Genomic DNA, 12,401 nt, shown 5'->3' with positions numbered 1-12,401 from the left:
AATCACTGCCTACCCTTAGTTGCCTGAAACAAGATATTTTATCACGAAGCGAATTCGTGAATTAAACAATTATTCTTATTTAAGATTATAATGTATTATGCTGACGAAAATATCCGCGAAATGAATATTATTTATGCATTCACCTCTAAAAGCCCGCAGGGAATGTAACCATCTTGCCCTGTGTCTTGGCGGGAATTTATCCCGTGCACATTAGTGGGACAAGAATGGTTCCCATGCAAAATTCAAAGCCTTGGGATTTCGTTGAGTTCGGTCGTCGATCGATACGCACGTGTAAGGCATTTGATACGGCGTTTTACCTTAAAGGGCACCGGTATCGCTGTATCGTGAAATTGCCGCCCATTCAGGATTTGTGTAACATCATCCCAGCCTCAACAGAGTTGTGCTTTTGTTCACAACACTTCGATAGCAGCTGTTTGTGACATATAATGACGGTTTTGCAGCCCTGAAATGAATCTGGCCTTATTGTAAAGTAGGCTAAATAGCGTAACGGCTGAGTTGTGTAAATTAACATCATTTAAATCACATTTTTTTGCACTAAACACGTATTTCTTATCATTTTATAGTGAATCTGACAAGGTAATAGAAAGTTCGGATTAAAAGTAACTGATCTTTTTTTAATGTCCTTTTTCAGGGTGAGTCTGGACAAAGCGTATGGGGAGGAAATCAACAAATCTTTACAGTTACTGGTTACTACAAGGTGAGCTCGAGGTTGTAGTTAGCTGTACATCTTGAAATCGTACATCGAATCGCAATATTGAACATTGCCCCTACACTAATTCAATTTTTTAGTATCTCTCAGTTGCACGTACTTGTTTGCATTTCAACGTGATCTGATGGCGTCGCACAAAGTGCGAATGGGCTACAGTACTGATAAGGTTATCTAACTGGACAAATCAGTGAACTCAATTTAAACTCCACAAAAGCAGCGGTCATGCACATCTACACTCTACGCCAATATATATTTTTTTCAGAAAATGGAATATCACAACATTATTGTGATGGCAGTCGTGTATGTTGCCAACCTCTGGGATTACAGTATATCAGAATGTTAGGCCTATACTTTTTTGAGGTCGCAAGACACCGACGCCATTTTGGACATCCGTGTGCAATTGTGCGTGTCCCATTCACTTAACCGTGGCTTCTCAATGGTTGCCACTACCTAATGGTGATCCCATAGGAGACACAGTACTTATCTATTGGGGAGTAAAACCGTGAAGTGTTTCGTGCGTCATAGTTAAGTAAAGCAGCAGAGCTCCCGACCCGATTCTGTCTGATTTAATATTTAACCGCACGACCTGATTTTCGCACCATTGTGACAGAATACTTGGCTTTTCCCAAAGTTAAAAAAACTGGGTCTTGCTAATTGAATTCTCAAGGCAATTAAAGAGCAAAATTAAAAAGTGGAGTACCATAAATTATACCGTAATTGTTACCGCAGCGTGTAATGGCCCTTAGCCTATGAATTAATAACACCTAACCCCAAGGGTTGACCTGGAATGAGGGGAGAAAACTCACTGTCCTAAATAAAACCAGAATTATTTGCATTGCCGCGTTTTGTTGTTGGTTTAATCGATTCAGTAGTAAGTGGTCGCCTTTCGTTCTCTATCTGAACTCATTTGGGAACAGGCTGTCAATGTTACCAAAACCGCAGAAACGACTGGGAATTTGTCCTCTTCCTTTGAATAAGGAACGCATATTGGAAAATAGTGTCCTCACTATACGACGCAAAACTTTAAATGAATTTTTCTTCGAACAACTTTCAGGAAACTGTCGTCAGTATAATATAGTTATATAAAATGGTCTATAAAAAGAATGGGATTAAATCGCCCAAGATTAGGTATCGGATATGAGATCGCGTCCACAAATGCATTACCAGACGTGGAACCTTCGTCGCAATATATAGAGGGCAAAGGGTCCTTTTACATAATCCCAAATGTCAGAGATAATATCTCTGCGAAGATATGCATTAAATCATTCTCCATCTTCCTTTTGTGCTTCTGTAAAATTACAAGGGGGAATTTAGGCTCTTGCAAATCGAGGGAGTGGGTATGGGGAAACGGGAAGTCGAACAACTTCTATCTCTTGACCCAGTTTTTGCGTCCTACCCGCAGGGAAACATCATAGCAATCAAGAAGGTCAACAGAATCCGAGTGGAGCTGACACGAAACGTTCTGATTGACTTCAAGCATGTAAGTCGGCCCCAACAGTCAAGGGGGGGGGAGGTCCTCTGAAAACTCGCCTAAGGAGATGTCCTGATGAGGGGCAATTCGCTTCTTGTAAGGAGCTGAGAAGGGCTCCGTATGCAAACAGTGACTGAATCCCCGGGTCAAGATATTCGGGATTTACATGGACAGACATTCTGGCTTTGGTTACTGAATCAATGTTGGGGGGGGGGGGAGTTCATATTATCTGTGTTTCGTTAATGGCTCTCAGTAGGTCAGCGCCATCGTGGTGTGCTTCCTCACCCCATCCTGATGTTGGGTACACAAATTCACGTATTCTCACTGGTAATCATAATGTTATTCTTCACAATACAATTGAGACCGCATATATATGCTATTTTGGGAAAGAATTGGAGAGGGGTCCTATGTGTTTACAACGAAGCAGTGGATGTTTCCCTCATGATCTGAAGCTTAGAACAAACAGCAAGATAATTTATTAAAGGGGTGTATGAAAGAAGTAGGAACCATACTGTACGCGAGCAGCTTTAATAAACCATAATTGTTTGTAGTATTTCATTTTTTAAAGTAGTATATTTCCGAGACTGTATCATTTTTTACCATTAATAACAATTAATTGTTTTTGATTTTTTCCTCTCTTCTTTGCCATTATTTGCAATTGTCATTTCAATCCCATTATCAACCAATTGGTTTCAGATGCGGGACATTTCTCACGATCACGTGACGAAGTTTATCGGTGCCTGCATCGACCCACCAAACATCAGCGTGATGACTGAGTACTGCCCCAAGGGCAGTTTGCAGGTGAGTCTGGCCCCCGTCTTCACATACGTGACCAGACTGATTTATGTGGCGTTGTTTTTAACAATTAAAGTAGACTCAGCAAGAAAATCTGGTCATAGGTCATTGTAAAAACTTATCCCAGCTCGGCCTCCGTATGATACCACGTCCATCGCCTGAAGGCGCAAAATTCAAACCTATCATTCTGAAATTAAAAAATAAATAGCAATTAAACCAAATACAACCAATACTGTTTGTTAAAAAATACACATTTTGTTTGTTTATAATTTTTTTTAAATAAGTGCACTCAGTAAAAAAAAAAAAAAAACTTCGGTGTGTATTGTTATGGAAATGTAGCACGGGGGTGCAGACTTTAACTTATACAGTCAATAAGCTATCCATGAAGCCCTTTCATATTAACAGAAAACAAATGCCTTGATGCTTTGTGTGATTTTACTTCCAAACATTAGCGCCAACTGCCCCACAATTAAATTAGTAACCTCAACGTATAGGAGGCCAGTGGGGGGCTGGATGTTAGAGTGGGGGGACGCCTAATTTCTGTTAAACCCGTTGGCTACTTATAGACTAACAAATTTCCAGTGGCGCCCCTCTCCACCCCCACCTTCCTTCCCCCCTCCCCACCCTCTGCCCCAGCTACGCTGCTTACTTCATGACCATCTGTAAAGTTGTCTGGTCATGGAAAATAGACCTAAGACCTAATGACGTGTGGCTTTGTTTACATATGCACTTTCCTATGGGAGCGAAGTTGGGACGCCAGACGAGGTAGGGACTGTCTACTACATAGAAAAGCGATCATGTAAACAAAGCGTGACGTCATTAGGTTTCAGGCCTTTTGAGGGTGAAAACAAAGTGAACGATGAATACGTGAAACCATGCATGCAAGTATTAAAATGCAAGGTCTGTTATTTCTGAGTAAAATGGGGCGGTACTGGATGCCGCTTAATACGCGCTGCAAAAGTTTTGGACCTTAAAAGCGGAACATCCATTGAGCTCTGGACAGTGGTGTACATGTACATTGTCAAGGACTAAAGGATGTTATTGCCTTATATACCAGAACTATGATTTATACTCCATGTTGAGATTGAATCAGTATCATAACTCTTTTTGGTGTGAACTCGTACCACATTATATATCATCCAACAAGGAATTCAAACGTTGTTCAGTGCGCCACCTAGAGGTCGCCAAGGACAGTCATTTTCGCAGTGCATTGTGGGCGACGGTCGACAAATTTGCTGCGCGGGACACTTAAAATTGTTAGTTTGTCCCGTCAGTAGGTTCGTAGGCGTATGATTCAAGTATCTACTCTCCTTTTCTTTTCTGTTTATCAAGATATGGTGTTTTGTGAGGCGGTAGAATGCTTTGTCTCGATCTATCAAACATTTTCAAGTTGTCTACTGAGTTTCGTTCAAATCGCAGCAAGTCGGCCATTTTTTTGTCGACCGAAAACTTGAAAAATGGACTCTCTGTTGAAATTCTTGGTGGCGCACTGTATTGGGAATCGCCCGTATTTAAACCTCTGGTTCCCTCATTTTTCCAATCCAAGACGTATCAGTAATCTTCCCTCTTCATCATTATGTTTAGTTTTTAATTTCCTGATTTTTTTCTATGCACTTCCCTTTCTTTCGGAATTGTCATTGTTAATTTTAAAAAAAATTACCTTGTGTTCTTGGAATGCAAAGAAGACACGTCCAAATACTGGGGCAATTAAAATCGAATCTCACATGACGTGTCCATTTGCCTTTGGGTTTGATTTCATGCACTGTTTGTCAGCAGAGTGGGATTTGAATATTTATATCGACGGGGAGCGAATTCCAACACGTCTTTGTTGCAGTCTCGATGCAAATCTCAATGGACAGGTGGTCTTTGATAAGCCGCCATTGATGTTGCAGCCGGCTTGACATTCGTATCAGACAAACATTTTTCGATCAATAGATATGCAATTTTTCAGCAGGCGTTGCACCGGCATTGTACTAGCATAAGCTCAACTAAAACTTCGACCAGTGTCTTTTTCTTCCCCTTTTTACTTTGATATTGAATGATTTACTCTCTGATCAGGGGAATCCAATTGGAATGTGTCGGCATAAATAAAAGTGAAATATATCAAGCATATTGGAAGAAGGAAGGCCTCGGAGTTAGAGTTTTCCTCGGAGTCAATGCAAAATAATTCACTGAAGTATTAAAATAATTCAACCTTTTACTTGAAAAACAAAATCAGCATCTTTCACGTTGGCCGTTTCTCAAATCCCGGCTTTCTTCCCGTCTCTGGCTTGCACTTGAGGCAATACACAGGTTGGAAATGGAGCTGGAGCCGCAGACAGAAACGAAGTCGGAGTTTGAAAAAAAATTGAGTTTGCATCTGACAGTCTGGGTACCAGACTAGAGCTAATGTGTGCTTGAATGTATCCCAATAGCATTATGTCCATGTAAACATGTATACGTGCAATCAAAAGAACACTATACGTATGTCATGAGCGTTGGAACTTACGTGTTGGGCAACCCATGTCTTATTCTCGGTGGGCGATAGTCTGGTTAATTCCTTGACATTTTTTTCTTCATCATGTAGAAATGAAAAAATACAAAGGTTTATGGGGAATCTAAACTGAACCGAAACTGACTGATTCCTGTTGAGGATTGAAGATTGTTTCTTTGTGGTAATTTAATATATTAGAAATATATTTGGTTGCACATATTGTGAAAGTTATAATGTAAGACATTCGTAGACATTGGGTTGTATGTTTTAAATGAATTTCTGACAATTCAAAGCATGTGACAGTCCATTTCCTATTGTCCATTTTTCCTTGCCTCCTTTGTTTGTGCTACATGCTCGCTATTCCATAAGATAATTACATTCCCTACGCGCGTGAACACGAACGACGGATACTGAGCTCAATATTAAATGGGCGCTGGATGCAGGCCTTTGGGGAAACGCTTTACCCTTGGCCTGGAAAGAAATCTTGAAAGGATCTGCCGGGCATTCCAATTAATTTGTCTGAATTGAAGACTTGCAATCGGTGGAGATCAAGGCATGATTATGTTTATGCTTTTACGCTTATGTTTTATAGCTTTTATCGACAATACTGCCCCTTCAGTGGTGTTTCGTGCAATACCTAAATGACCTTGCAAGGGTTTTTTTTCCTCTGTGGATGGGGGAAGTTATATTTGATTAAGGGCCGGTGGAAATGGTTTCTAGTACCGATTAATGATTTTTTTTTGGTTTGTTGGGAGAGTCATTTCTGCCCGTTTGGGCACGGTGACGGAAAGCCTCCCGAACAACATGACATTTAAGGCGGTTTTTAACGACTGGTTAATCAAGTTACGGAGTCTTGATTTACGCAGAGTGATTCTAGGCACGCGGTAGTTCTACTCATGGCTAGCTTACATGTCGAGATTCCTACTGCAAGTTTTCATGTGCCAAATCGACTTCCTGTGGCTGTACACGAGGCAAACATTCATAATGTCTAGACGGAATGCTTCACAAAATCGTTTTACTTAAAAGGATTAACAATGTAAATTGGAAGTCCTTATTCACAGGCAAATGCCGTTCACAAAGATAGCACTCAGTGACACCAAAAGCCAATGTCATCTGTACTGAGGCTGGTTCATATTTAATGTCACGAAATATTCGCTGCGTAAACTTTCATAAATTCACTAACGTCACAAATTCGCGTCCGCGTTCGCTTTCGCGCTTAGAATGAACCATCCTTAACGTCATGCCGACTTGCAACTACCTAAGCATCTTTCTCATGTTATTCTGCCTACAGTGGAAGGCAAACACCAGCGCTTTTAAACCATCCATATTTCAAAATGTGTAGTACTTGGAAGGGTAGCATAGAGATAGCCGAAAGTTCACATCACGTGACCACAACACAAATATCGTGGTCGGATGTGATATCATATGGTCATATATTATACTACCGATTGGAGAAAAGACACTTTGATTGAATTCCTTGGAGAAGCCGCTGATGTTATCACTGTATCTGATAGGGCGTATGAATGTTATTTGCTTTAATGCAAACAACTTGATCATGGTTGACTCCGACTGCTAAGTGAGATATCAGCAGAAACACCAACACTCGTTTTAGAAATACCGTTACCATATTCATCTTTTTACCAAAATGTTCTGCTCGATCATAGTTTCATAAAACACTGTTTTGCTTAACTATATTGTTTACATTGCCACCTTCGGGCACCGTTACGATGGTTTGGTTCTGTATCAATGAAAATCGATTTACTTGAAATGTTTGGGGTGATTTGAGATGTTTGTTAAAAAAAAAAAAACACCAACGTTTTTGTGCGAATTCCATTTATAAGGAAAAGAAAGGATTGCCACAAATGGTAGCAGACAAACACATGCCCTGTATATAATGTATGCAGGATTTGATTAAAACGTTAATGTATGAGATATGAGACCGTGTATAGGTCATATACATGTAATATAAAGGTTTAGTTTACTTTACTATAAGTCATGTAAGTAGTTGAGTTCCTAAAGCAGCTGTGTATACTACATGTACAGACATAAACGTCATCTGAATGGAATCTATGAAATACGCCCTCTCGGGACCGGATTGTCACTAAACGGCTTTTAATAATTCAACACGCGCTCTCCTATCGATTGAACACACGTTCGAAGTGGTCTTGACCATTATCAATATTTACTCATTTCGGATCAATACTTTTGGGAACTCAAATCATTAATAAATCAAAAAGCAAGGTCACTTATTCGATCTATGGCCAAACCGGCAGATGAAATTTGAGGTTTTAACCTTTTAATAATTTAATATCACTGACGTCTTTATGTGATCTGATAGAAAACCAAATTATGGATCGTTTTACGAACACCGTTTCAGACTTGTAATACCGTATGTTACATTCAACAGATCCTTCTGTTTATATTTCTAACTATATTACTACAGTATTACCTTTAAAACTAACTAGTTTATAAAGAGTTCGCGTTTTTGTTCTAGTTTTGCTTCAGTTAAAATTGATTTCGAAGTTGTTGCTAATTGTTGCGTTATTTTCTTTCCTTTTTCCTTCCAGGATATTTTGGAAAATGACTCCATCGAGTTGGATGACATGTTCAAGTATTCCCTATTGTATGACATAGTCAAGGTGAGGAAACAACAACTTGTGTTGAATGGACTCTGTACTTTAAATCCTGCCCTTAACCTTTGAATATTTCTTGTTAATCCCTTCTTGCCGAAATGACCAAATGTTTCGAAATTCTGTCTTAAGAAGAGCAAGCACTCAAGGGTTCGAAAAAAATCTAGCTGCTTCCAAAACGGACAACAACTTGATTAAAATTTACTCGCGCCTCCAGGTCATTTCGACTCTTGTAATTTTTTTACGACACAAAAATAGAACAAGTAAATTTAAGGCCGGCAGCAAAAGGAAACTTGAGAAATATGAATAATTCATTGTATGGCCGATTTGATCACCTAACTAAGCATTGGAGTGGCTCTAGGCATCAGTAGGGTACTTTGAATGTCTCCAGCGAGACAAGCTGTTAGGGTGGAGGTGTTACCAGAGTACGGAAGTTAACAGATCGAGTATTTAATCAAGTCACTGTACATAACGCGGCTTTCTCAGGTGCAGCGGTTTCCATTCCGCTCTGTTTATTGCCGTTGAGGGCGCCATTAAGTAAAACTAATAATCGCCGGAGGAGATTCCCATGCTGTATTAGCGTGTGCTGATTACTGCATCCAGTGCATTGCTTCGAATCATGTAGTTAATGCAGCCACGAAGATTATATTTTCATATGAGAAGAATTACAGTTTCCCGAATCGTTTTCGAAACATGTGTTTTTACTTTTCTCCCCAATTGGTTTTTGTCAATCAGGTAGACTTATTGTGCTATTATCCTTTGTGCACCCCCTCTTGTAAAATCACTACGTCACGTACTCCTGGAGTACGTGACGTAGTGATCCTGACGAACTGGAGATTTAACTATTTAATTTCCTTGAAAAAAATTGAGCCGTTGGAGGGGTTTGCAGAGACATGCCAATCCCAGTTCTGTAATTGTTACTTAGCCTTTTTTTAGCTGCGGGATAGCAGCTCAACAAATCATCCTGTGTCTCTCTGTTTGTCCGTTAGTTAGTTAGGGTTATTTTTACTGAGAACACTACTACTTACATGGCACAATCACGTGACTCATGCATGAACACGAATTCGTTGGCCCGCAGCTTCCGAGCTTTTTTTAGGGGGGGGGGGGTCATCCGCGGGTGAATAGCTGAATGCCTAGGGTAATTTTTCCTCTGCAACCAGTTATCGTCATAAACCATGATGCGCTTGCCTGAATCATTATCATGTGATTGAAATCTGTGTCACGTGAATTGGGATGACTTTATAGGGTTTAGATTTTGAGCGGAGATCGAAGCAATATCGTGGCCTAGTGGGTTGGGCTTTATTTTGATCATACTGGATGCTGTGGGTACGAGAAATTAGAAACCTAATTTCTGTTTTCTATTTAATCGTGTTTTAATTATAATTCAAGCCCTATTTTCGTCAGTGAAATAAACTTCACCTTTAGTTTCCGATGTATGGCTCTGGGGCTTTCTTTAAAGGAAGTATAAGTCCGAGACCACATTCCACCAACAACTGACGCATTCGCATTCAGGTCAATGACTTTTATTGGTTGCAGGAAAAAAAACATAATTGCTACTGGGGTACAAATCGAGCCACGTTGGTCGGGCACTTTTGAGTACCCGGCCCATGACTTGATAAAAAAAAGTGTTGGATGCGCATGAAGTCGTGTTTTTCTTTCATATTAATCTTGAGTGCATGGGTAAACCTGTCACATCGCCTCGGCATGCATAGCTCAGGTGAGCCTCAACTTATGCATTTCATCAACACGGGCGATGATTTCTCTGGTCGGGCCTTTTTTTCGACCACTGAAACATTTCGGCTCGGGTCGGTAGTCTTTACTGATCCACATGATACAAGGTGCATGTACTTTTGCAGGTACATGTACTTCCAAAACGCGTTTATTTAGAATTCTTTGGAAGTACACTGTACAATTTTTGTGAAATAGTGAAGTTGATCGTCTTCGTCAGTTGTTATGCATGCGAACCAAATCTTGTTTGTTCGTGTGCCACATATCTATATTCCACTCAAGGAACAATAAACTGAATTTTGCACTAAGTCTTTTTGGGAGGAGAAGTTCATGCCTGTGCATTCCATACATGTATACATGTATACATAATTTGTATATAATATGGCGCATTTTTCCTTCTTATTAATGTGTACTGTATTCCATTATTGTACCTGCTGCCAACATTACATCCAAGGGCCCAAACCTAGGTGTAGAGTGGACCCCCCAAAAAACACAGAAATAAGCGATCTCAGCAAAACAGTTTAGTGCAACAGTTTAAAATCAAAACCCTTTAGTACTGAAACACTGATGGACTGAGGCTTCTGTTTAATGTGAATCACTGATTGCTTAAGATTGTGAAAATGCCATTTTTATGTTTATGGTGAAACATTGAAGGTCAATCGCATACCCAAGTTAATTTAAAGAATCCAGTCCAAGAGAATTCCATCTCGCATACCTTTAAGCTTTAAACGTAAAACTACTTTTAGTAAACCTTCAGCAAGGAGTTAAGTACTTGCATGCATTTTCACTGTCTTGTTTTATTTGGATGTGGTCGGGTCACAAATTTACGAGACATTTCTCTTCGCCCTGGGAAAGCACATGCCTCTTTCGATTTCAGTGTAAAAACGTCAACACTCCAGTAAATTCTGTAGGTTGGTGGAAGAAATGTCTTATTGCCTAAAATATGTGTGATATATCGCACAATGTCCGCTGTTAGGACAGATCCGATCCTAGAGAAATATTTCAGATGATTAAGTGTAAGAGTGTTTGTTAAAGAAATGAACACACGGTGTAAATTGTGAGTGATGTTGGAATAAAGGCCAAATTAATCGCAGCCATGAATAAGCCAAATAATTGTCAATAACAGTCATTTCTTGTTCAAACTTCCTGCTTTTGCCCCTATGTAGTTTCATTTGTCTTACCTTCCCCGCATTATTGTTCCCGTTCTGTAGTAAGTCATAATTAATTTGGGGAACTGAAGATTATATACATTTTTATGCCATTCCAGGGCGCACATCTCCCGTGAAGGCACCAATTGCACCTAACGAAGGTTTCACCGAAATATTTTGGGTTTTTTTCTTTTAGGGCATGTATTATCTCCACAACAGCGTGATACAAACACATGGGAACCTCAAGTCCTCGAATTGTGTGGTCGACAATCGCTTTGTGGTCAAGATCACCGATTTTGGGCTGCACTCCTTCCGTGAACCGGACCACCCGTTTGAGCCTGACGAGGACGATTCTTTCCAGTATTATCAGAGTGAGTACAAAATCAAACATTCTTGTTGTAAATAATGAAAAGTATCGAATCTTGTCAGTCTAAAACAGACACCGCCCATGATGTGTATCCAATATGTTACAGTCAGGTTGTTTGGGTCGTGTTAGCGACTTGCTCAGCTGATCTGTTGATTTGTAGCAGAAAAGGGATACAATGTACTTAAGTTTCGAATTTATCCAGGTGTAAGAAGTACCCTGAAGCGCCCTCCAGAGTCGATAATGACTTTTACTTTCTAAGCGTACGACAGTGGTTCACTGTATACGTTCTGAATTATGTATTCCACATCGGATGCACATTCGGGGGTTTATATTACCAGTATCGGTATAACATATCTATCAAGAGCAATTTTCGTTGATATGGATCAGATTAGCTACGGTACCTTTAATATATCAATATATATAGGTCCCAACATGAGTCATTGTAATTTTTTGACGATATAGATCTTGTCAAATCTAACTGTTTGTCCGACTCTGCGCATTTGGACCCACAGTCACGTACCCCATTTTGCAACATGATGGATAACATGATTATGTCTGACAAGAACCTTGGAAACTGCACCATACCGCCTATTTAGTCCCTAGAGATTTTCTTTATATTAATAAAAGCGAACTGCCTCAGGTTTTTACACGATTCTGCGGTGTCCGTGGGTGGAAAGTTCCAGATATCTTGGGACAAAACAACATGAGTTGATTTGGGCCAATTCAATCATCTCTTCTCATGAATAATAGTGTTGTGCACGAGTGTTACTTCACTGCAGATGCTAGGAGGGGGATAAATTTCTTTATAAATAGTGATCCAGACTTTTTTGTCAAGGTGCCAAGAAAAAGTAAACACTGGGATAATGCATGTATCTTCACCTCCGTCCCTGCTTATAAATTAACAGCTTATAAAAATGTAAGCTTACGCCCGCGAGGGCTCTGAATACAAACATAAACAGGCTAAATCATAACACAAGGTGTCAATTTGGGTGTCCTTAATTATTCATATGGGAGTCAGATGTGCCCAGGAGACCTCCCGAGTAACACCCGGGTAACTCC

General features: G+C 39.9%; 1 protein-coding gene across 1 annotated transcript in view; it reads left to right on the top strand.

The window, feature by feature from the left end:
- Positions 1-11,938, top strand: part of LOC119720951 (atrial natriuretic peptide receptor 1-like) — a 75,341-nt gene extending 63,403 nt beyond the window's left edge. The window contains exons 8-13 of the mRNA XM_038190819.1: positions 653-718; positions 2,133-2,210; positions 2,898-3,002; positions 8,037-8,108; positions 11,172-11,346; positions 11,805-11,938. Coding sequence (XP_038046747.1) covers positions 653-718; positions 2,133-2,210; positions 2,898-3,002; positions 8,037-8,108; positions 11,172-11,346; positions 11,805-11,938 — 630 coding nt within the window. The remainder of the gene's footprint in view (positions 1-652; positions 719-2,132; positions 2,211-2,897; positions 3,003-8,036; positions 8,109-11,171; positions 11,347-11,804) is intronic.
- Positions 11,939-12,401: the final 463 nt, after the last annotated feature.

The sequence above is a fragment of the Patiria miniata genome, unplaced genomic scaffold (assembly GCF_015706575.1).
Source record: "Patiria miniata isolate m_02_andy unplaced genomic scaffold, ASM1570657v1 HiC_scaffold_9, whole genome shotgun sequence".
Lineage (NCBI taxonomy): Eukaryota > Metazoa > Echinodermata > Asteroidea > Valvatida > Asterinidae > Patiria > Patiria miniata.
Note: the sequence above shows the minus strand (reverse complement) of the source record. Positions and strands in the feature narration are given on the sequence as shown.